Source organism: Phocoena phocoena, chromosome 5, assembly GCF_963924675.1.
Source record: "Phocoena phocoena chromosome 5, mPhoPho1.1, whole genome shotgun sequence".
Lineage (NCBI taxonomy): Eukaryota > Metazoa > Chordata > Mammalia > Artiodactyla > Phocoenidae > Phocoena > Phocoena phocoena.
The window spans coordinates 44,154,773-44,180,866 of record NC_089223.1 but is presented as its reverse complement, the minus strand read 5'-3'; the positions used below and the strand labels follow the sequence as shown (position 1 = coordinate 44,180,866).

Genomic DNA, 26,094 nt, shown 5'->3' with positions numbered 1-26,094 from the left:
GGGGCCGGTCACCCCGCCCCCTTCGCCATCTCCCTCCATTGCGCCCTCCTCCGGGGCTCGCAGTCCGTCCTGGTGCGGCTGCTAGGGCGCCCGGGACACTGGCGGAGGCGGCCGCGTCGCCCTCGCACTCGGGCCCGCCCCCTCGCGCCCCGCCCTGTCCCCGCCCTCCTCGCCGCCCTCTGCGGGAGCCCGGCAGCTGCAGCGGAGCCGCGGAGCGGGCGGCGGGGCTGGGGCTGTGCGCTCGGCGCGCGCGGAATGTGAGGCTCGGCAGGCCGTAGCGCTCTCGGACGCTCGGACGAGCGAGGGGCGGCGACCCCTCGCGGACGCCCGGCCGCGTGCCGGACCGGGCACCTCACCCTCTCGCTCGCCCTTGCGCGCGCCCCGCGCCCTCCAGCGCGCCGGCGGGACCATGAAGAAGTTCTCTCGAATGCCCAAGTCGGAGGGCGGCGGCGGCGGCGGCGGCGGTGGAGCGGCGGGTGGCGGGGCCGGCGGGGCCGGGGCCGGCTCTGGTAGCTCGTCCGTGGGGGTCCGGGTGTTCGCGGTCGGCCGTTACCAGGTCACCCTGGAGGAGTCACTGGCCGAAGGTACGGGCGACCGGGGAGGCTCGGGCCGGCAGGTGAGGGAGGGCTGGGGTGTGGCGGTAGCTTCTCCAGGTCCTCGCCCGCTTGTCTCCTCGCCTTCCCGGCTCACTCTAACTCCTTCTGCCTCCTCTGCTGGGCCAGCGGGGGCTTTTAGAGTAGCTCGGGCTCTCGCTTGTAAGTCGGCTTTTCTCGCCGCCGGCAACTCTGACCTGTGCACAGTTCTTTCAGTACGAGTTTGTCATTTTCAGTGCTTCTTGACGCAAAGAAATAAATAGGAAACGTCTTAGCGAGTGCTGCGGTGTCATGATTGGACCAGTGACTCATTAAAGGGTCAGATCGAGCAGGATTGGGGCTCTTACCCGCTGTGGCTCAGGGGGGTGTCAAGCGTTGGCCTCACCACTCGCGACGCAGGGCACAGGACTGTGCAGCCCCGGGTGTTCAGCCTGGGTTTGCTGCTGCTCAGTCATCAGTTGAAAAACAATTTATTTCTGTGCGTGCGCGTGATGGAGGTGATACTTTGTCCCAAATTCAGTGAGTAGGTTGCTTTGGGGGAGCAGGTAAACTTGAAGTCCACTTATCTTTGTTTTTTAGAATCTTCTCTATCATGCAGGGTGCTAGTCACACCCTTTCGGTGTGTCTTGTTTGATAAGACTTTAAAAGACGATATGAAAGCAGGTTAACTTTCACTTGAGAAGTTTTGTGTTCGATCCTTTATTATCTTTATCAGACTATGTCAACAGTTGAGAGTCTGCTTACAAAAAAGTTTGCTCCATTAAAAAAAAATCCTACACTTTTAGTTTTGTATTTCTTGTATAATTGGCTTGTAAGAAATACTCTTGTTTCATTGCATGCTTCACTGACTTTTGAGTTTTTAACTGCAGAATGATATTACAAAAATACTTAAAAATTTCTCAAGAAATAATTTGTTGATAATTTGCCCTTCTGAGTTTCAAGATTAAGAGAGAAGAAATCAAAGACAGTAGTTTTGGTTCTCTGAGGGTCAGTTGATGTGGTTTGGAGACAGTAGACGGGAGATTCCACTTGTGTTTTTTGAAATGCCATAAACAATAGCAAATTAGTACAAAAGAAAAACCAGAAGATTTTTGTCTATACAATATTCTAAAGAGAAAGAAATCTTGAATTATTCAGGATGGATGTCATTGTTTTGCAAGCCATTGCCCCTAATAATGAGCCTAGCTGAACCTTAGGTGGGAGGAGGATCTTTAGCTTGTCAAATAATGAATGTATGTATGGTAATTGGTGTTGATAGACGGATTTACCATGCTGTAAAAGTTCCTAGTTCTTTATTATACGTTAACTTCAAGTGCTTGAGTCGTAGATTAAGCTATAGGTTTTAAGAAGACATGGCTGTTAACTCACATGCTGTACTTCTGTTTTTGAATTGTTGTAATAACTGCAGGGTGGCTTGAATAATATTACTCACTTCATTTCACTAAATCCCAGATGGGTCTTTTACTTAATAAGAAATCATTGACATTTCGTCAAGTTAGACTTTGGTAGCTTCTACCGCTGCTCCATGCATGTCCTGTCATTACCCTGAGCAAACCATTTTCAATAAAAAAGAAGTAATTTTGGAAGATGCAAATACAAATGAATTTCAAAAGGGGAGTGCTCAAGCACACACACACACACAAATTAAAAAAATGTTTCAGTCACTAATGTCACTGTTAGAGTGTTCCACTTACTTTTGCCATAAATTTGTCATTTCTCTTGAAAAAATCCGTAATCAAGTGCTAGGAGGAAGCAAGCATTGAACAAACTCTTTTAGAAGATGGCGCTTCCCCAACCCAACACCCCAGCTCCTGGAACTAGGCTTTTGGCCTTCCCCAGAGGGAAGGCTGAGGCCTAGGCTTTGTTCCTTGTGTATTTCTTCTATTTCAGCACGCACACAACCGAAATTATCTATATTCGGTTTACTTTTTGATCCTGACAACATATTGTTATTTCATAGGCTTAATATCATCTCTTTTTTCCAAATAAGTAATGCTACAATTTAGATCAGATGTTTAAGCACAAACGTGGTTTACATTCAAGAATGATCATTCAATAATTTACAGATACATTTGCCCAATTGTAAGATTAGGGCAAGTTCTTGTGAAAAGGCGTTACTGTAGAGTTTAGAGTACCTGAATTGGGAAGAGGTGTACCATTGAGTGGGAAAAGGGTAGAAGCAAAGACAGACCAAAAAACAAACTTAGTTGATTTTACATTTTTGCTTTGTGTCAGTGTTGTTTAAATAGAGGCAAGACCCTGTAGATGCTGTGTCCTGAGGTGTTTTTGCCATGCTGCTGCAAATACAGGCAGCTTGCTCAGAGTGACCTCTGCAGTGTCTTTGAGTCTTCAATAAACCTGGTGTGAGTGCTGCCGCCCCCCTCTTCAAATACATACTTGATTCTCATTATTCACAGTAGTCACGTTCTATAAAGTCGCTGTGACCAGTGATTTAGCAAATACTGAATCATTGTTCCTAGGGGAAATAGTGTCAGGGTACCGCAAGCCTGTGTTTACAGCATTTTTGTCAACCAGTCACTGTATAACCTTGTTTTATGTGTGTTTCTGTTTAAAGACACCTTGTTTAATATATATTGTTGACTTGTTAACATTGAACTAATGGTCAACAGTACTGTAACTCATGCCTAAATGAAGCTTAGTGAATACACAGATTTTCTCTGTAAGGGACATACATCATAGCCTTCTTGCACTAAGAAACGCTAGATGGACAACACTTTGGCTCTATGCTTGGGGGCTATTTTAAACAACAAAATCACCAATAAAAAACACAAAAATGAGAAAAACATGACACTACATAGACCTTGAAAAGGGCCCTTGTTTATAGCAGTGAGAGCTGAAACAAGGCAGAGCAATACCTTGTTGATTCCAGCTGGCTTACTCAAAATTTTCACCACTATGCGCATGTCTGCAAATAACTATGAAAGTGCCATTGTATTGATATTGGGATATTTTATTGATTTCGGGGATACAAATAAATTTTAGCAAGTAAGCAACTTCACAAATATGAACTCTCCAAATAATGAGGATCATCTGTATATGTATGTATGTATAGGTATGTGTATGTATGTATATATTTACATGCACATACATGTTTTATATATTATATATATTTTAAAAACCCACATTCTCAGGAGTATACTTACGTTGTATGTTATAACTAAACTATTGGTGTAGTTTCCTTTCTGAAATATTATACACTTTGTATCATAATCTCTTTCTAGTTAAGTATATAGATGTTTGAAAATGCTGACAACTTGCACCTTTTTAGTTCTTGCTCAAAGTTGAGAGGATATCACAATGGGCCATTTTTATGGTTTTCCTCGAAAACAATTTAGTTTCAGGAGTGGAATTTCAGCATCGGGCTGTAGAAATGAGGTAGAGCTATACGTGAATTTTAGCTTGAAACAGTGTCAAATTGTCAAACACATATAATTCAATGTAACCGTCCAAGTTTTTACTAAAATGTAGGACTGCTTTTGGATCATATACCTCTGTATACCTTCAGTGCTAGTCAGAAGAATTTAATATTGATTGATAATGGGAAGAGTGGGTTGTCAAGTAGGAGAGTTTTTCCCCTAAGTGTCTTTGGTGAAAAGTGGACTTATGGGGAGCGTAGAGAGCAGGACACCATCCAAAATTTGTTAACATAGTCTAATGATGAGGTTATGGGACTGGATAGGAGTGGTATTTAAAAAAAATTTTTTTTTTGCGGTACGCGGGCCTTTCACCGCTGTGGCCTCTCCCGCTGTGGAGCACAGGCTCCGGACGCGCAGGCTCAGCGGCCATGGCTCACAGGCCCAGCCGCTCTGCGGCACGTGGGATCCTCCCGGGCCAGGGCACGAACCCGCGTCCCCTGCATCGGCAGGCGGACTCTCAACCACTGCACCACCAGGGAAGCCCAGGAGTGGTATTTTGAATATGATTGGATGCATAGGACTTTCTGACATGGGCATGGGGGTTGTTGGCACTGTCAGTAATTGGAGGCCAGGAATTTACTAGAGTTTGTAAAAGTAGCTCAGTAGCTCTCAGAGTTAACTGCTTAGAGTAGGGTGAATTTGGGCTAGGTGTCAATTCTTATTGTTAATTTTACAGGAAGGTAGTAAGGTACATCTGATCTTGCAGGATAAATCAGTAAGAATCTTTAAGCATGGTATCTCATTTGCAGGAATTATCTGTGGCTACCCAGTAACATGGAAGTAAAAGTTCTTGAGAGATAACAAAGCAGAGCGGAGGATTTAGTAAAGATATCAGCAACTGTTACTATTCCCTAACTATTAAATGCTTTTTTTTTTTTTAAAAATGACAGGCTCTGTACTAGGTGCTATTTATACAGCAGAGAACAAAACAGGTATTTCTCTGGCATTATGGAACTTACAGTCTAGTGTAGAAGGTAAATATTAAACAGAATTAATCAGGTTAATGTAGTTAACAATTTTGATAATTGTCATGAGAAGAAAGCATAGGGTTTCATGAGAGAATAACTGATTCAATTTGTATTGGAGGATGAAGGAAGGCTTGTTTTGTTTTTGACATTTTAGCAGAACTCTGAAGTATGAGGAGAGTTAAGTAAAGGCAGAGGTATGAAGGTGGCGTGGTATGGAGTATGTCATGAAGAGAGAAATTCCTATGTGGGGAAGAGTTACAGGAAGTGAATTGTGTCCAGAGCTATGGACTATCATGAATGAATCACATGGAAGAAGGACCCAAGGTGGTTTTGGAGAGGACCAGGATCCAGGTCTTTGTATGCCATGTTGGGGATTTTAGATTTTGTCTGAAAATGCAATGGGAAGCTACTGAAGGATTAAATTAGGGCCGTGACACGCTCTGATTTGTATTTTCGTAAGATCGTGGTGTTTGCTCTATAGAGACTATTTAAGAGGTATACAAATTAGGTTAGTTAAGATGATGGCAGTGGGGATGGAGCCTAATGTTACTAATGCGTGAATGGGAAGACCTGGTTGTGGATTGGATGGAGGTGGGTGTTGTAGGAAGTGTGAAGAATGACTTGCTTATGTACTTCTTGGATGAAGGAGGTGCTATTTATTGAGATGGGGAAGAGTAGAGAAGGAACAGGTTTGGGGGTGTTGGGAGGATATCCAGTAATTCCAGACATGTTTAGTTGAGATATCTGAGAGGGGAAGTACATGTCAAGTGAGAAGTTGAATATATTTTCCAGTACTCAGCAAAGGTGTTTGGACTTAGAGACACATACTTCTGATTGGTGAGCATTTGGCTGTTATTTTAAGCCCGGGAGAGGATTGCTGTAGGGAGAGGGTGTAGAATGAGAAGGGGAAGGCTCTCATGAAGGACACCTGTGGAACATTGGTCTCAGACATCAGAGTTTACCAGAATCATTTATTTAGAGGACTTGCTAGGGCTTGGCAAAACACAGATTGCAGAGCCTGACCTCCAAAGTTTGATTTTGTATTTCTGGGTGGAGCCCGTAATTTGCATTTCTACCAACTTGCTCATCAATGCAGATACTGCTGCTCCAGGAACAGTGCCTTGAGAACCGGCGATTTAGAGGCAAAGGAATACCAGGAGAATCCGATGCCTTGAAACTCAGGAGTGAAGGGGAGGGAGGGAGCAGTTGTGTTGCTGAGAAGTCATCTTACTTGGTCACATTTTTTTTTTTTTTTTGCGGTACACGGGCCTCTCACTGTTGTGGCCTCTCCCGTTGCGGAGCACAGGCTCAGGACGCGCAGGCTCAGCGGCCATGGCTCACGGGCCCAGCTGCTCCACGGCATGTGGGATCTTCCTGGACCGGGGCATGAACCCGTGTCCCCTGCATCGGCAGGGGGACTCTCAACCACTGCGCCACTAGCGAAGCCCTGGTCACATTTTTTTGGCCAGGCATTCATGATTGTCCATGCCCAGTCGTTCACCTACCTTGTGAATCTTAGCTGTGGTTATTTCCTAGTAATGCTTTTTGCTCCAGCCACAGTGTGTTCCTCTCCTCCTTGCTCTGTGATTGAATCTTCTCTTTGCCTTTCACTCTGCTTGTGACTGTCTAATCCTAGCTTCCTAACTGCTGGCTATGATCACTCCCTTCTTCCTGTGGACATTTGTAGCTGTTTGCTTTTTTTCCCCTTATCACATTTAATCTTTTGTCTTGAGATACAATTATGTAAGCACTTGGAAACACTAGGGCGGTTAATTATTGTTCCTGTCTCAAGGCCCCTAGCAGATAGTAAAATTCTTGAGGCTGAAAGGACTCTGTATTAATTGCTTTTTGTGTCATAAAAATTGCCTCACTGTATGATGGATATTCAAATACTTTTCAAAGGAAATGATTTTTGACTTTTTTTTTAAACCAGAATTCTTTAATAGAATTTAAGACCTAATTTGCAAATTAAGAAGCACCAGTGGAGAGCTCTTTAGTTCTTGTCCCCTCAAAGGTCTTCTGCTTACGTCTGGGGACCCTGAATTTTCTACTTTGGTGAAGACAAAGTTTCAAGACAAAGTTTGTTTAAGGCAAAGTGTTGTTTAAATTAGCTTTCTTGAAACAACAAAGAAAGAAAAATGTGGTTGCCCCCTTAAGTCATCTTTCTCTATTGACATTATATTTTTCTTTATTTGGCAAAGGTGGTGAGTTAAAATAAAAGTATTTTTACGTGCAGTTGTGAAATTGTTTTATATTCTACAGTTGATTTTGACAGCCTTTTTTGGATGGAAAGCTTTTTGAGGACAGGGTCTTATTTATTTATCTCTGTATCCTTCCTGTCCAGGAATTTTTTGTTGTTGTTGAATTGAAATATCAGGAAACGTTGTTTCCTTTTCTGTAACGCGTAGTTAATACCTGTTATGAAGATCAACAGGTAATGTGTGATTTTGACAAGATAATTTGTGACAGTACCTAACAGTGCATGCCGAATCTCTCAATCAATATGGGTTAGTTTTAGGTTCAGATTTAGTTACAAGCTTTCAATGAAATCTGATTCTGGCATTGTAGTAACTTGCTTTTAGATTAGGTATTACATTTATCCTGAATTAAGTTTCACATTTATGTTTGTAAAAAATCTGAATCATTTTGATGAGATAATTATTATATGGCATTCAGTCACATGTAATTTTTATGTTTCAATCAGCTGTATAGAATTTTGACCTTGATAGCAGCATATGCTTTCACAATAATATGAAAGTAATTTGCAGCAAAGGATATTATGTAGAATCTTATTAACAGATGCTTCTCTTTTGGGTTGTTTATGTTATCATTGTAGGGATAGCGCCTAAGATGTAAATTTGATTGTCTGCTGATATGTTTTCTCTAGAGGTGGCAGTTTTTTTTTTTTTTTTTTTTGCGATACGCGGGCCTCTCACTGTTGTGGCCTCTCCTGTTGCGGAGCACAGGGCCCGGACGCCCAAGCTCAGCGGCCATGGCTCACGGGCCCAGCCGCTCCGCGACATGTGGGATCTTCCCAGACTGCGGACACGAACCCGTGTCCCCTGCATCAGCAGGCGGACTCTCAACCACTGCGCCACCAGGGAAGCCCGAGGTGGCAGTTTTATTCAAGGACAAGATACTGACACTAAAATAATTCCCAATTTTCAACACTTCAAAAGTATGTAGTGGAAACTACATTTATCTCCAATAAAGGGGCTAAATTGCACTGGTATGTCAAATTTCTTTGCTTTTAGCTGTAGTCAACTTTATGTGGTTAGTGCTGGGCAAATTGGAAAGGTTGTCTTTGGTTATTTTAAAAATAATGGAAATAAATTAATACTTGTTAGTATTTTTCCATTATGGAGTCTGCAGGAGGGATAAATAGAAAATTGATGTTGTTAGTACGAAGGAACATACCAGAAGGTAGAATTGATGTCTGTTCTTACATTGATTCCTGATCTTCTTTAGTGTTCTTTACTAATCTTGTGTATTGTCTGGGGTTCTCTTTCACCCCTTCTCTCCTTTTTTTTTTTTTCTTTTTGGTCAAAGCTTAAAGTAGAACATACACATTTATTAGAACGCGTTTGGTAGCTATCAAAATGATTAAAACCTTGATGTGGAATTCTGACATTAAGAGTCTGAATGGCAATTTCAGTGCTGCATAAGGTTTCATCAGCAAAGGCTTGAGACTGTTCATTCCCTGATTTTTTATCCTGCATCCATCTGGTGAACCATTTATGTACCCACAAGCCACTATTTTTAGGGGACTCAGTTGGGACACTGAGTGGTTAATGACTGAGCCGTTTTAAATAGTTGGGCACTTAGTTAATTTGGAGATTCTCTGTCTGTGTGTATCATCTTTACAAATGAGCTCAGTCAGCACATTTATGCTAAGTTTCAAAACTCTGTAGGAAAGTGGTTGTTGGGCCTTTCCACAGAGGGATTTTGTTTTTGGAATTTTGGGTTTGTCTTAGAATTCCAGTAACATTAAGGGCATAGTTTGGGACGTAACCTTTGGAGAGGCACTTTGCAATGGATATTATTTTAAAATGTGAAAAAATTGTCGCTACTAGTTTTCCTATTTTAACATTATATTAAAATTTGAAATGATGCCTTCTTGGAGGAAACTATTAAAAAAAAAAAAGGCAAAACTTGGAGTCGGGCCAGCTGCTAATCCCAGTTAATGCCACTGACTCACATTGTGACATTTTTTAAAACTTTTTTGCATTTACTTTATTTTTTAATTAACAACTTTTTTTTTATTATTTTTTTTTTATGTTTTTTGGCTGCATTGGGTCTTTGTTGCTGTGTGTGGACTTTCTCTAGTTGCGGCGAGCGGGGGCTACTCTTTGTTGTGGTGCACAGGCTTCTCATTGTGGTGGCTTCTGGCTTCTCTTGTTGCCGAGCTCTAGGTGTGCGGGCTTCAGTAGTTGAGGGTGCGTGGGCTCAGTAGTTGTGGTGCACGGGCTTCGTTGCTCTGCTGCATGTGGGATCTTTTTTTTTTTTTTTTTGTAGTATTGTGAACATTTACGTATAATTAAAGTTCTTCAAAATCAGAATTTTTCAGAATCATCAATATACCATAGTCTACCATTCCAATACAATTTTTTGTTGAACTTATTTCCAGTTTTTGACATTATAAATAGAAAGTAAAGAACATCCCTGTGCAAAAAGCATTGTCCACACATTGTGACATTTTGACCTCACTTTCCTCAAGGAAAAAAAATGAAGTGGGTAAAGATGAACCTGTAACATCCTTTTCCATTTTAGCATTCTCTGATTCTGTCTATATAACTGAATTTTACTTCTCCTGCTGATAAGAGAGGAGCATGAGAAAGGAGGGATAATGATGAACAGTTTTAGGATTGAGACTGTAATGAAAGGTTTGTGTTTGATTATCATGCATTTGAGTTTTTGGGCAAAGTTCAATATAGGGTAGCAATTTATTTTTTATTCCATGGTATAAAATTATTTCTTAATCATTGGGAAAACGTCTTTTCTAAGAAGTTGCCTTATGTGGTAGCCTTAAGGTAGGAGATGGGTGCTCAAATAAAATTGTGTGGCATTTCAGAGTACTATTTAATTTCAAAGGATGTACGGCCATAGTTGCTGCTTTTGTCATTTTAGTAACTTGTGTTCTCCAGGTGACTCATTTATAATATATGTATTTTAGAGGGTATCTGGAAGTAAAGAAACTTTTTTGTTTTTCAAGTTTTTATTTGTAAAGAATATATGAGGAAGGGTATGGTTATACTTTATCTGAGTGAGTTTACAGACAGAAAATTTAACCATGATATGTGTGAGGCACATTACTTTTGTTTGTAGTGCTGTCAGCTCTAGTTTGGGTGCCTAATACTTCTTAAAGAAGTATGTTCTTATGTGGACTATCCCTCCCCTTTTAGGCTCTTTACTCACCAAATCAACACTTCCTTCAAATTTATTCTCTCTGAAGTGGACTTCTGATTATGTCACCCTCTTATTTGCCTAACCAAGTGAAATGCAGACTCATTACTCTGGGATTCAAGGTCCTCTGTAATGTGACCCCAAGCCCCTCTCCAGCCTTAATCTCTCACTCCAACCCTAGGTGTATATCACTATTGCATATGTACTTGATACCTTCTGCACTTCTCTGATGCTTTCTCATGCCTGTTTTTCAGCTTATGTTGTTACATTTGCTTAGAATGCAGACACCTGCCTCCCCAATCCTGTTGAAATCGGATCTTGCAGAATACATTTAAAATACAGTTAGTTATTTGCAATCTTTATTTTTCCATGAAACCCTGTTCGCAACCAAATGAGTGTAATTATGCCTTCCTTTGGTGCCCTGTGTAACAACTCTTGCTCATATTGCACTTACTTTACACAGCTTTGTTCTATTTCAAGAAAATGTCTAATAAAAAGTTTCCTCTACTGCAAGATTAAAAGCTCCTTTAAGGTTTGGCTTATGTTCATCTTATATCTCTTGGAGTGCTGTACTCATGATAGGTATTCAGTACATTTGTAAGAGATTGAGTTTTTGAACTGAACAACAGTCAGAAGGCCAGTAAAAATTTACTGTAGGGCTTCCCTGGTGGTGCAGTGGTTGAGAATCCACCTGCTGATGCAGGGGACATGGGTTCATGCCCTGGTCCGGGAAGATCCCACGTGCCGTGGAGTGGCTGGGCCCGTGAGCCGTGGCCGCTGAGCCTGCGCGTCTGGAGCCTGTGCTCCGCAATGGGAGAGGCCACAACAGTGAGAGGCCCGCGTACCGCAAAAAAAAAAAAAAAAATTTACTGTGAAACAATTGACATATTTGTCAATTGGATTTGACATATCCTGCTGTTCAGTTGATATTTAGGAGCAGATTGGTCCTGTTTTTCAAGTTGTGTCCCTTTATAGAAATTAAAATAAGTAGATATATTTGATGATAATGTAGGTACAGTATTATCTAGATGGATGAAAAAAATACAACCAGATTTATTTTTGGATTTCTAGCTTGTTTTATTTTTGTTATGATTACAGGAACAGTACATCTTTGTTTTGTGCGTACTACATTGCTCTTTTTATTAGGTATGACTCTCAGAAATATTCCAGCCTAAGTTCCCTTGACCCATGGCATCTTTAAGAAAGCTACTACTGTGGGACAGAGAGAGCAAGCTGAAGAGGCCTAAAGTATGTGCTCCGAGTAGCTAATCTTAAGAAAGTAATAATGTTGGAAATGATCAAGTAGCTATGGCTTTCTCTTGAGTGGCTGATAAGTACCAAGGTTTAATGTGACAGCCAGAATCTAAGAGAATGAGAGATTAGCAAGAAGGGGGGGTCTCATCTCCTTAATGCTCTGTGTGAAGGAACATATGATCATTACTTTGGGAAACCCCTCTGACTAGTCTGTGATATCAGAAGTGATCATTTTCTAGGTAGAGAAACACTGAATTTTTTTTTTTTTTTTAGATTAGGAAATTTGTAGCCTTTAGTGTAACAGATCAGAGGGTAGCATGCTACCAAGTCTTTATGCAGTTTTCTTAGTAACTAATCATTATCACCCTCAACATTCTTCTATTTCTTCTTTGGTTTCCTGGAAGAGAGGTTTCCAGCACACTCCTTTGCTTGCCTAATGGCTGTATTTACTTATTTTCCTTAATTTTTTTGTGGTTGGGCCATTGTTCAGGCTGGCTGGAGCTTTTTACATACTTAAGTATTGTCTTTTGAATGAGATGGTCAGTGGTTAGTCTAAATTTTAATATTCATTCTGGAATCATTAAGATATTAGTACGAAAATGACTTACACATAATACAGTAAAATATTTTACTTAATGAGTGTTGTCAGGACTATTTTTCTAGGGAGTGGGATTATGCATCACTGGTCATGATCCACTTCTTCATTCTCTGGCCTGCATAACAGAGTCTTTCCTACTGAATGTTAATGGCCTATCTATTCTTTGTGTACAAAAAAATGATGCCACTGAGTCATGATCAGTAGGACGTGTGTTTTGAGTTATTTTTCCAGAAGTAGGATGAGTATGTGCTTAGCTGTGCTTAGGCTTTTTTTTAAAAAAAATTAATTATTTAATTTATGGCTGCGTTGGGTCTTCATTCTGTGCGCGGGCTTTGGTTGCAGCGAGCGGGGGCTACTCTCCATTGTGGTGCGCGGGCTTCTCATTGGGTGGCCTCTCTTGTTACGGAGTGTGAGCTCTAGGCATGGAGGCTTCAGTAGTTGTGGCTCGCAGGCTGTAGAGCACAGGCCCAGTAGTTGTGGTGCATGGCCTTAGTTGCTCTGTGGCATGTGGGATCTTCCTGGACCAGGGCTCGATCCCATGTCCCCTGCATTGGCAGGCGGATCCTTAGCCACTGTGCCACCAGGGAAGTCCCTGTGCTTAGGCTTTTAATAGTCTCTTTTGTGATCAATGACAGAAGTTTGTAAGATAGTTAACTAGTGTTGTACTGCAGTAATATAGACCTAAAGAGGTTTTTGTTTGTTTGTTTACCAACTAGCCTAGTTCAAATCCTAGTGAAGAGTTAACCAGATTGTTAAATCTTTGTTAATTTTTCATCTTTTAGCAAAATATTATTTTTACAATTCTAAGGATCTCGATCCAAATTGATAGTTATATATTTTTTTTTTTTTTTTTTTTTTTTTTTTTTTTTTATGCGTTACGCGGGCCTCTCACTGTCGTGGCCTCTCCCGTTGCGGAGGACAGGCTCCGGACGCGCAGGCTCAGCGGCCATGGCTCACGGGCCCAGCCGCTCCGCGGCACGTGGGATCCTCCCAGACCGGGGCACGAACCCGTGTCCCCCGCACCGGCAGGCGGACCCTCAACCACTGCGCCACCAGGGAAGCCCCGATAGTTATATATTTTTAAAACCCAGTGAACTAGCTGTTACAGGTTTATGTTTTTCAGCTCACTGAAGTGGGAATTTAAGAAATGTTGCAAATACATGGATTGAACAAACATGTGTTTGTGTATGGCATATTGCCCATAGTATCCTGTCTGTAAGGAATGTTAGAAGTGAGTTTGCAAGGTGCTATATGAATCCATCATGTTCAAAGTTGGATGTAACCATTTTGTTGTCCTATAAATTTCTAGCATGAGAAACTCCTATTTACAGAGTTAAGGTTCAAATTTGTTCTCACTTTAGAATAGTGGCTGTCTTTCTTAATAAAGGCTACGTGTATTTTAAAAGGTTATGGTGGGCCATTATGTGTATTCTGGGACTTCCCTGGTGGCGCAGTGGTTGTGAGTCCGCCTGCTGATGCAGGGGACACGGGTTCGTGCCCCGGTCCAGGAGGATCCCACGTGCTGTGGAGCGGCTGGGCCCGTGAGCCATGGCCGCTGAGCCTGTGTGTCCGAAGCCTGTGCTCTGCAACGGGAGAGGCCACAACAGTGAGAGGGCCGTGTACCGCAAAAAAAAAAAAACAAAAAAACTGAGGTCAATTCTATTGAGTTTTGCTTTTTGGAGGACTAAATAAAGGGATAGGGATGGTGGGTGGTGTACAAGAATCTGAGTTAAGGCAAAGACCTTCTCAGCTTCCTTCAGAGAGGATCCCCAGTAGTCTATTAACTGGAGTTGGTGTTGCTGGACTAGCAGTCTTTCTTTTAAAATGCTGCTGTGCCGTTATATCTCCCGTAATTGTAGCAATTATCCAATTTCACTGCCCTTATTTAACTATGAAAAAGAAGAGTAAGGGATGAACCAAAGTTACACTGTTAGTGCTGGTTGTGGAGGGCAGAATTTAGGTCTCAGGACTTTAATTTAGCACTTTTTCTACCATGTGCCCTCCTTAATTGGCTCTTGCGCACATTCAAGCATTGGCCTTTGAGTGGAGTGGGACTTCAAGCAGGCTTAAGGGACCAGGGGACTTTTAATATTCTGGAAGCAGCTGGAGTATTAATGGGTACCTGAGGAGTCTGAGGTGGAAGGAGGTATTCCCAAACATTTTTGAGTTAAAGTTTTTCCACTGTGCTCCTTGCCGAGGCCATCAAACTATGTGTTGCAGTTGTTTAAGATGTCAGGATTAATATGAAAAGGTTTAAAATTGCAACTTCCCCCAAATTAGTTTGTTGTCTCAGTCTAGAGAGATTCAGTCCTAAGTGAAATAATGTGTTTGTAAACTGTGAAGTAAGTAACATAAAATCACATTACTTTAGCTTCTTCATTTGAATCTAGCGTAGCAGTATCTGGGAACTCCTGGTAGGGAGGAAAGTGAAGAGAAGAGAAATAGCTGACTTCTTATCCCCTACTTCCTTCTGTTCCAAGTTCAAGGTTATGGGAACTTTAAAGCTTAGCGTATGATGTGCTGTAATATCAAATCCCCTTTTGTATTTCATTTAACCAGTTTGTGTTACATTTATTCAAAATAAAAAGACAGGTTCTTTCAAGGTTTGTTTTAGATCGTAGCACATACGCATCTGACTTAAGCCTGGAGTACTACACTTCTGAGTTTTTGCAGGAAATAAATTCATGTGACACCATAAAAATTTTCTTAAAAATGACACAACATTACTTCTGTGGTATGTGTGGCATATTTTTATACACATGCAAGTGAAAAGTTAGAATGGAATGGTCCTTGATCTATGATTTAAAAATACCAAAAGAAAATTTCTTAATATTTTTTATTAAACTATGGGACTATCACCATCATTATCAAGAAGCATTTATTTAATGTCTATTTTTCTAAGTAGAGAGTTTTTTTAATTGAGATATAATTGACATATAAGATTGTATTAGTTTCAGATATACAACATAGTAAGTCCATATTTATATATACTGTGAAATGATCACCACAATAAGTCTAGTTAACATCACTACACATAGTTACAGAATTGTTTCTTCTGATGAGACCTTTCAAGATCTACTCTCTTGGCAACTTTCAAATATACATATAGTATTATTAACTGTAGTCACATTGTATCCCCAGGACTTAGAGCTTTTTTATAAGCCAAAGTATAACCCCTCCCACCCCTCATCTACCTCTAGTATCTGTCTCTCCTTTACTTCCAACTTTAGAGACTACACCCCCTGATTATCTTTTCCCTCCTCTTTTTTTCTCCTTTAGTTATCTGATTTTTCTTCTGTGTTCTACTTGTTCCTTATTACTTACTATATCTATTCAGCATATCAACCTGTTTTTCTCATCTTAAAAGACAAACAAAAATGAAAATAAAGCTTTTTTTGTGGTCTTTTCATGTCTCTTTCTTTCTCTCATTGACTTTTCTGAAAAAATAGGCTTCAGTAATGGTTCTCAAAGTGTGGTTTTTGGGCCCCAGGGGGAGTGATCCCCCAGACCCTTTGAGGGGGTCTATCAGGTCAAAATTATTTTCGTGGTACTTCTAAGACGTAATTGCCTTTTACGCTGTACTGGCATTTGCACTGATGGTTCAAAAGCAGTGGTGGGGGTTAAAGCTGCTTTAAGACAAATCTACGCAGTTGGCACCAAAATGTATTAGTAGTCATTGTATTCTTCACTGTCACATGCACTCATTTTTTTTTGTTGTTGTTTTAAAGCCAGTTTTTCTTAACGTCCTTGATGAAGCAGTAAAAAGTCTTTTCTCAATCTTGGCTCTTGAGTCCGTGTCTTTTTTTCCCCCCCTGCTTGTGGTAAAATACACATAACGTAAAATTTACCATTTTAACCATTTTTAAGTTTACAGTTCAGCGGCATTATGTACATTCACATTGTTATGCCACCATCACCACTATCCATCTCCAGAACTTCTTCATCTTCCCAAATTGAAACTCAGTATCCATTAATCACTAACTCCTCATTCCTCCTTTTCCCTAGCCCCTGGTAACCACTATTCTACTTTCTGTCCCTGTGAATTTGACTATTCTAAGTACCTCATATAATTGGAATCTTACAATATTTGTCCATTTGTGATTGGCTTATTTCATTTAGTATAATGTCTTCAAGATTGATCCATGTCGTAGCATGTATCAGAATTTCTTTTTTAAGTCTGAGTAATAGTCCATTGTATGTATATATCGCATTTTGTTTAGTCATCCATCGGTGGACACATTTCGGTTGTTTTTGGCTATTTTGAATAATGCTGCTATGAATGTAAGTGTACAAACATCTACTCAAGTCCTTTCTTTCATTTCTTTTTGGTGTGTACCCAGAAGCAGAATTGCTGGATTAGTATGTGAAAAATTCTATGTTTAATTTTTTGAGGAAATGCCATACTGTTTTCATTGTGGCTACACCATTTTAAATTCCCACTAGCAGTGTACAAGGGTTCCGATTTTTCCTCATCCTCACCAACACTTGCTATTTTCTTTTTTAAATTTTATAATGGCCATCCAAATGGATGTGAAGTGGTGTATCATTGCAGTTTTGATTTGCATTTTCCTAAAGATAAGTGATGTTGAACATCTTTTCATGTGGTTATTACTGGTCATTCGTAAGTACGCATCTTTTTTTTTTTTTTTTTTTGGCGGTACGCGGGCCTTTCACTGTCGTGGCCTCTCCCGTTGCGGAGCACAGGCTCCGGACGCACAGGTTCAGCAGCCATGGCTCACGGGCCCAGCCGCTCTGCGGCATGTGGAATCTTCCCGGACTGGGGCACAAACCTGTGTCCCCTGCATCGGCAGGTGGACTCTCAACCACTGTGCCACCAGGGAAGCCCAGTACACATGTTTTTAATATGTGAAGAAATGGGAAGTATACATAAAGAACTTGCTGTATAATGAAGTATAGTGGTGTAATTGAGAAAAGCACTTAGGTGATTGTTTGTGTCCTGAACCTGCTGCTTTTTTCATGGAAGACTCTGTTTATTTGCAAGAATGACTGACAAACTATGGTTATTTATTTAGATTTGGGTATTTGGCAGACATTTTCTCAATTAAGTGAGCCTGTCACTACAAGGAAAACAACTGTTTTTAATGATAGAGTTTTTAAAAGAAAATTAGAATTTTGGAAAACTTATATCTGCCATTGTGAACTTGACAGCTTCCCGTCACTTAAAGGCTTTTCTGAGGAGATAGGTGATAATATTAACAAATATGATTTTTAAAAAAGGGTAATGGGAAATTTGGTGAACTGTTATTTTCCAAATACATGATGTTACAAATACAAGATCGACCATTGGCTTCTAATGTAACAGTGCAAAAAATTCAGTGATGTGGTTTTAGATACCACGTTGCAGTGACCTTTAAGAAACCACTAACTTGTTATGTTTTGCTACAATAGCAGAGAAGAATATCCATAGTTATTGTAAAAGACTATCTTAATAGTCTTTTATCTTTTCCTCTTCATGTTTGTGTGAGGCTAGATTTTCTTCACATGCTTCGTGCAGCCAAAACCACATCACGGAAGATCTACCGCAGAAGCAGGTATGAGAATCCAGCAGTCTTCTATCAAGGCAAATATTAAAGAGCTTTGCCAAAATGTAAAGCATTGCCATTCTCCTTTCTAAGTTTTTGTTTCGAGAAATACAGCTATTTTCAACAAATTTCATGTATATTGATGTGTAATATTTTTATTATTTTAAATGAATTAATAAACATTAAAAAATTCTGTTTTAATTTCTAATCTGGTAAATGCAGATTGGTATAACTCACATAAACGAAAGCTGTCTGGGGTCTTCCATAATTTTTAAGACTGCAAAGGGATACTGAGCCCAGAGGGCTTGAGAATTGTTGGGTATACACTGTATGGTCTAGCAAAACTGTGTAATACAGTAGCCGCGAGCCACATGTGACTGCTACTTGAAATACGGCTAGTCTGAATTAAAATGTACCATAAATGTAAAATACACATGGGATTTCAGAGCCTGAATGTGGGAAAAAAAAAAAAGAATGCAAAAGATCTCATTAATTTTATGTTGATTACATGTTGAAATAATCGTATTTTGGGTGTTTTTGGTTAAATAAAATGTATTACTAAAATTCACTGGTTTTTACCTTTTTAATGAATGTAGCTACTAGAAAATTTAAAATTACATATGTGGCTCTCGCTATATTGGACATACATTGGACAGTACTGGTCTTTAATGATGTACAGTTCAATGTGTGGACCCTACACTTTGCAGTTGGGGTTCTTCACCTGGGGCTCACAGACATTCATGTGCGTTTTTCTTAGGAGAGGGCTTATGACTCTCATCATATTCTCAAATGGACATGTGACCAAAGAAAAGTTAGGAATGTGTTGTAGAATGTGTAGACAACTTGCCTGAGTTACTGCTTGTAGTTACTTGGGCACTGCTTGTGGCTTGGATCTCGGGGAATCTCTTTCTCACACTTTGAATGGCTGGGTGAAACCTGTGCTGCTTGGGTTTTGGTGAGATGTAGTCTTGGCTGCTCAAGTTTGAACCTTGAATGAATGGTCCCACAGAAATGTTTTTTTTTTTTAGTGAGACACTAGGTATTATATAGTACTATTAGTACTAGACTGCAGGTAGACCTGAGAACTTAATTATCACATGTAGGATTGTTGCTGTGGGAGAAATATTTTGAAACTCAAAGAGTAGTCTTAGGAGCTGTCAGAACACAGTCCACTGCTAAGTCAGGGATTTCATACATTTGATGCTTGGAATCTGACCAAATGAGTGAATTTCTTAACTTGATCATTCATAGAGGTTGAAAATAAGATATTAAGCATGTGTTAAAGTGACAGTACATTCCAAAGATGAAGTTATGGGATGCTTGCAAACCATTAATCGCTAATCATAGCAGGATTTATATAAACAAGCCGCTGAATTGGAGGATATGTGAATTAAGTGGTTGCATGTTTAGTTTGAGTTAGGTCCATGATGCTGTTATGTAATAGATTCTTGGCTTATGTTGTTCTCATCAAGAAAGTCTTCCAGAAACAGTGAAATTTCAGGGCCTGCTTCAGTGAAAAGAGAATGCTGGATTGAGGGTATTCTAAACATAATTATTTCATTACAACTCTTTGTACGTTAGTTATATTGCCCATAGCATTCATCACAATATCCCATAATAACTTATTTTTGTCTTTCTCTCTCTGTAGACTTGTAAAATCATGTTTTCCAGAGGCTAGCCCAGCCACATACTAAAATTTGTTGAAAAAAAAGAACATAGGAAGAACCCCCGTCTCATGGTTAGTTGATTGCAATTTGGGTGAGATGCATGAATATGGTAATTGGGTGAAGAGAGAGTTGAAGGTAGGCTAAGAAAGCAGATGATGGTTGTAGAATTGTAGAATTTAAATTAAATACTTAATTGTAGTATTAAGATGTATTAAGATGTTGTTGAGGGAAACTGGGAAAAGTTGAAGGTGTAGGTTTTTTGTACTTAAGAGTTGTAAGGCCAAGGAGTCCCAAGGAGAGGTTAGCGTAATGCTGAGTTTGGGAAGAAAAGACAAATTTAACCACAATATATAAGAATTGGCTAAAATTTGATGCTTTTGAAGCCTGATATTCTGGTGAGCAGGAAGTTGTGAAATCAGTGAGAGAGGATTGAGACTTAATACCCAGGCTTCGGATTTGTGAATGGAGGAGTTTTGAGATGTAAGAAAGGGAGAAAACAGTAAGAGTAGTAGAAAACTAAGTTTATATGTAGTCTTTTTAAGTTCTACAAAGCAAAACAAAAAATTAATTCTAAAATCTGACTTTTCTGCTGTAGGAGTGAAAATAAGGATAAGGAAGGGGAAAAGATGTGACTAGAAGTAACAGAAAGGAAAGTCAAAGGTAGTGACTTAATTACAGTCTTACAAATGGGAGTTGTGATGAGGTGTCCTAGGGACTGGTGACAGAGCAGGGACGTTCGAGAGGAATATTCCTCTTTACTAGAATAGCTGGTTCATTTTAAATGTATTAATTTTTTAAAAGTAAGTTTGGGGAGTCATTCTCTAATATACTGCTTCTCAGACTCTAAAGTATGTGAATCACTTGGGGATTTATTAAAATACAGCTACTGACTCAGCACATCTGGGGTGGGGCCTGAGGTTCTGCATTACCAGCAAGCTTTTAGGTGATGCCAGTGCTGTTATTTCCACAGGTCACATTCTCCTTTAGCCAGTCTCCTAGGAGGGAGAGAAAAAATACCCTCCGAAGTGTTCAGAGCAGTTCATGATGAACGTATGCTTTGTTAATGGCCTTCAGATTGATCATTAGTAGATAGCAGGACTAATGTCAGAGTTCTTAAACTTTACTTGGGGTGCTTATTGAACAGATTCCTGGACTTAAATCCCAGAGATTTAATCCTAGGTTTAGAGAACTGTCCAGAAAACTTCAGGTTTCATAAAGCACTCTGTATTATTCATCAATGTTGGCATTTTGATTGGCATTACACAAAAACTGCGTATTAATTTAGGATTTAGCATATTGACAGTATTGAGTATTCCTTTCCAGGAACATAGCATGTCTCTCCATTTTATTGAAGTCATATATGTGAGAATTACTAGAAATCTTGTAAGATTTTGGTTGAAAAACAAAGAAAAACGGGACATAGTACCTGTTGGGTGCATGTGAGAAACTTGCCTAAATTGTTTCAAAGTCTCTCTCATCTTTATTATGAAGGTCCTTTAAGGTCAAAGGGGACAGTGCGTTAAGTAATTTACAGTTTATGGGAAAAATTTTTAGAAATATTGTTTATATATATATATATATATATATATACACACACACTCACTAGGGGAGGAAATAACTGGTTTTCTTTCTTTCCTTAGCTTTCTTTCTATACCATTTCTATAAATTATTTCACTCTGAAAAGAATTTGTCCTTAGAAAAGCTGTGATCGTGTACTTTCAAACAGTTGTCTCTGAACAGATTACTTCAGGTAGGCAGTATTTTTAGGGAAGTTGCAGTGGTTATCTGGAATCCTTTACTCAAGAGTTTCACTTTAGTCATTGTTAACCAAATGTACACATAATTACTATTATGCTCTGTCAAATAAAGTATATTCTAATATAAACCTGCATGTCTTAAAGATCTGCAAGCTAAATGAGAGAACTAAAGTCTGGGTATCAGTGCTTTTAAGACAAAACTTGTTTTGATTTTTTAATGCTACTTGTTCTGTCTGAAATTTTAAATATCTTTATAGACCGTTCTAACAGATGAAATATCAATGATAAACATTATCAAATTACTACATATTGACATATTTTAATAGAGACTTCTAGTTGTCTAGAGAACTTTCTCCTGCGTTGCCAAATTTACTGTGTTCACCAGTTCTTAAGTGGACAGGACAACAGCACCCTTTCCATTTTTACAGAGAAGGAATGTGAGGCCAACAAAGGTCAGGTACCCTTAGAAGCCTGTTCATAGGGGATATATATAGGGCCAGAATTTGGAAAAAGTTATGCTTGCTGCATATGCCAGTAGAAGTAGTAAAAAATAACTTTTTTTGGATTGCATATTCCTTTGAGAATCTAATGAAAGTTATATAGATCCTTTCCTCAGGAAAATTTACATACATACAAATCCTGCACAAGATTTCAGAGAGTGTATAGATAGGCACATTACCGTGTAATATATTTCTTGATTTTCTGTAATTTTTACAATTTAAAAATGATATTCAAACTTTTGTGTTTTAGTAGCTTAGATAATAGTGGCTATAGGTACTTAAAATATACATGAAAATAATGGGAAGTAAAAGCATATAGAGAATTTATGTTTCTAACCTATACACAGATACTTGATCTTGGGGAGGAAATTCTGCTGATTCAGATATTTGTGTATGTGTGTGTGTGTGTGTGTGTGTGTGTATTTAAAGAGTTTTATGTACAATTTTTCTCTCAGTATGATTGGCTTTTCTATTAAAGGTACATAAAATGTTTGTAAGGCTGTGTCTATTCTTTTTTAAAAAAATTTATTTATTTTTGGCTGTGTGGGGTCTTGGTTGCTGCACACGGGCTTTCTCTAGTTGTGGCGAGCGGGGGCTGCTCTTCGTTGTGCGTGGGCTTCTTATTGGGGTGGCTTCTCTTGTTGCGGAGCACGGGCTGTAGGTGTGTGGGCTTCAGTAGTTGTGGCACGTGGGTTCAGTAGTTGTGACTTGCGGGCTCTAGAGCGCAGGCTCAGTAGTTGTGGCGCACGGGCTTAGTTCCTCCGCAACATGCGGGATCCTCCCGAACCAGGGCTCGAACCTGTGTCCCCTGCATTGGCAGGGGATTCTTAACCACTGCGCCACCAGGGAGGTGAAGTCCCTGTGTTTAGTCTTATCTCTGACTCTCAGAGAGTTTGACCAAATTCTTCCTTACTGATGTGCTGCGGTCATACTAGTATGCATAGATGGGTTGTAGGTGTGCTGAGATGGTTCCCCCTCAGCCCTGAAAGTGGCCCTGTTGTGGTTGGAGGTCCCTGCTGGTCAACTCAGGCCAAAATCAGACTGTCATTTACATCATTTACCCAGGGGGCTGGCCAAGTGGTTGGACAGCACTTAGCTGGGTAATAATACTGGATGGTTTTCTGTTAGTAGGATAAATGCAGATTTAGACAATGGAATATTAAGCCCAGGGGATGGTAGAGGCTGGTGAGAAAAAATATGCCCTACTCTGCCTGACGGGCCTAATTAATCAGGAAATAGATTCAAGCTGTCTTTAAAAAGGAGGAATTAAACAAACTATTCTTTCAGTTTGAGTCTTGTGTTTAGTAACATCAAGATAAACCAATTTGAAACTTGTAGAGTGGGCTTACACAGAATGTTTAAATATGTATCTGTTTTCTGTGCCAAGGTTTTGCTATCAGGCCTTGAAGTAATAGATACTGGCTCTCTGCTGATACTTTGGCTCTGTGTGGCGATTTTTCTCAGTAGTCCCCTCCTCCCTTTCTGAAGTAATTACAGAAGGCACTGTGTTTACTTGGCACACTTGAGATTGTTAGACAAAGTGCTTGCATAAGCATCAACATGTTAGGGCTAGTGTAGTGATAAAGGATAGTGCCAGGTGGAGTTAACATATCCTGTTCAGTACACTCTATATCTTCTGTGACTTAAAAAAAAATGTTTATCTTACTTGTATTGAATGAGGTGGAATTACCATGCCTCCTAACTCCCTCATGCACATTCAGCAACACGGTTTTTTGTGGTTTTTGTTTGCTAACCATAGGCTGTAATGTATGATTTTAATTCTACTTTAATGAACCAAATTCTGGAATGTAGTTATGGGTGCAGGTTGTTTAGTGTCAAGTTAGCTTAATTTAATTTCTAGGTGTTGAAAAAAATGGGTTTTCCTACTGCTCTGATCATTTCATGTTAATGTTTTAAATTGGAAAGGCTTGAACTACAGCTGTCTTCAGAACTTTGATATAGAGCTAATTTGTATTATAAAGTAAATATCTAAAATAAAAATGGAAACAATTCATTTGCTAATGGACTTTAGATTGAATTGCCTTGCTTATATATAAGAAATATCTAATACATACTAAAACTATAAACAAGATTTTGGAGGATGAATATATTTTAAAAACTTTGTAAACCTTTCATTGTATTTCAAAAGTTTTTAAAAAAGAATTTTCTTTTAGTATTATTTTTTCTAGTAGCAGTTGTCCAAAATATGTTAAGATGGAGTTAGAACATTCCATAGTGCTCAGCGAGCTTGTTTTCCTTTGCCTGGTGTTGATGTTTTATCTGTCCTTTATTCCCCCACAGTCTCTGTATGTGATGAATGTATTCACAAACATAAATTCCCCAAATCTCTATCTCTGTAGTACACACCTCCTTGCCTCTGTTGTAGACATGATCTCAAACTATTAAAATATAAAATACCTGAACTTTTCACCAAATCAACTTCTCTGTCTTCATTGGAAGGGAAGGCCAGTCAGTCACCCAAGTGAGAAACTAGAGATGAGTCTGTCATCTCCGTTCTATGAATACAATACCTTTATTATCTTTTGCCTGGACTCTTAAAGTAGCTGTGTGGGTGTGTGTATTAATGTCTCACTAACCTCTTATTAATGGTCTTCCTGTATCCTTTTGAGACCTTCTTCTTCATACTGAAACACCTTTCTAATTTGTCTCCTGCTTCTGCCCTTGACTCCTCTTCAAACAGTGCTTGCTAATTATTATCTTTTTAAAAAATTTTTTTTTTGCTTTTTTTTTTTTGACTGATTAGGTTCTCTTTCCTTTATTTCATTTTTTCCCCCCTCTATTAATTGGAAGTTTTATATATATATATTCCCCCTATTTTTTAGTGGTTGTTTAACACAAGATTAAAGTTAGTATCTATTTACTGCACAAATACTATGAGAACCATAGAATGCTCTAACTCCTATATAACATCACCATTCTCTCCTCCTGATTTGTGATATTATTGTCCAGGATTTTGCATCTCTCTTCACTTTTCTTTAATCTACAAATTAGACATTACACTTATTGTTTTATTAGTCAGTGTTTAATAGTTATCCTCTTTGTTTATCATTCTTTCTTGTATGTCAGGCTTTCCATCTAGGCTCAGCTGCCTTTACTCTGAAACATTCTTCCTTTAAAGTTCCTTTAATAAAGGTCATTTTGTTAGCCTGAAAAGTTTTTATTTCATCTTCATTCTAAAAAGACGTTTGCTTGATACAGAATTCTAGGCAGATAGTTATTTTCTTTCAGCATTTTGGAGATATCATTTCATTGCCTTGCTTTTATCGTTGAGAGGTTGGTAGTCACTCTAATTGCCTTTGTGGGTAATCTGCATTTTCCCACCGGTGGCTTTGATGTTTTCTCTTTGGTGCTGTATTCTTTTACTGTGATGGTATAGGTATGGTTTTCTGTTATTTTATTTTAGTATTTTTGGGTTTTCTGAATCTGCTGATTCGTGTTTTTCATCACTTCTGGAGAATTCTCAACCATATCCTTTCTAATAATGCCTCTTAGGTGACAGACGTATATTGAATCTTTTCACCATATCCTCCAAGTCTCATAACCTCTCTTTCCCATAACCTCTCTTTGACCCTTTGTGCTACATTTTAGTATATATCAGCACTCTGTTGCATTTGGATATATCTTCCAGTTTTTCTCCTTCAGGTGTGCTTCATCTACTGTTTACCATTTTCAGTTATTGTAATTTTCATATTAGAAATTCAATTTGTACAGTGTTATAAAATTGCCTGGCCAATTTTTTTGTACCTGTCAATTTTGATAACCTCTTAATCCCTTTTTATACGTTCAGTTTCCTATTTTGTTTCTTTAAATATGTGGAACATAGTTATTTTATATTCTGTGTTTGGTAATTCCAGTATTTTTTAATCTTTTCAAGTCTCGTTTTGTAGTTTGATTGTTCCTTCTAACTTTTGTTCATGGTGGCTGATTTCTTGAGTGCTCAGTGATTTCCTTCTTTTAAAAAATATTTGTTGTGTGCTCATATTCCATAGAATCTCAGAGGTTGGAGTTTTTTGAGGTCTGAGTGCCTTCCTCTAGAGAAAATGTGAGTTTATCTCTACTAGACTTCTGGGTATACCCACCTGAGCTACTTTAAATTGTTGGCTTAGAATTTTTTTGCTTGGAAAGTCTCAGGAGACTCTCCCACTTCATTCAGAGCTGAGGCTAAGGTTGAGGCATATATCTCTTTAGCATCATTAGCAGGGTGGATTGGTTTCTATTTTACATTGAGGGTGAAGTGCTTTGTGGATCTAGGCTTTATGTGGTGGTCCCATTGTGGCCTTCTGCCTTTCTCAGTGTTGGCCTTTGGCTCCAATGCAGCTTATGGATTCATGCTTTCTTCTTGTTTCCTTTTGT

General features: G+C 39.2%; 1 protein-coding gene across 2 annotated transcripts in view; it reads left to right on the top strand.

Moving 5' to 3' along the window:
- The first annotated feature begins 212 nt into the window (after positions 1 to 212).
- The window catches only part of BMP2K (BMP2 inducible kinase), a 128,887-nt gene continuing 103,005 nt past the window's right edge, over positions 213 to 26,094 (top strand). Inside the window, exon 1 of one of the 2 annotated variants that reach the window (XM_065878342.1) lies at positions 213 to 584. In XM_065878342.1, coding sequence (XP_065734414.1) covers positions 410 to 584 — 175 coding nt within the window. In that variant the 5' untranslated portion in view covers positions 213 to 409. The remainder of the gene's footprint in view (positions 585 to 26,094) is intronic. The other variant, XM_065878343.1, reaches the window with a different exon arrangement.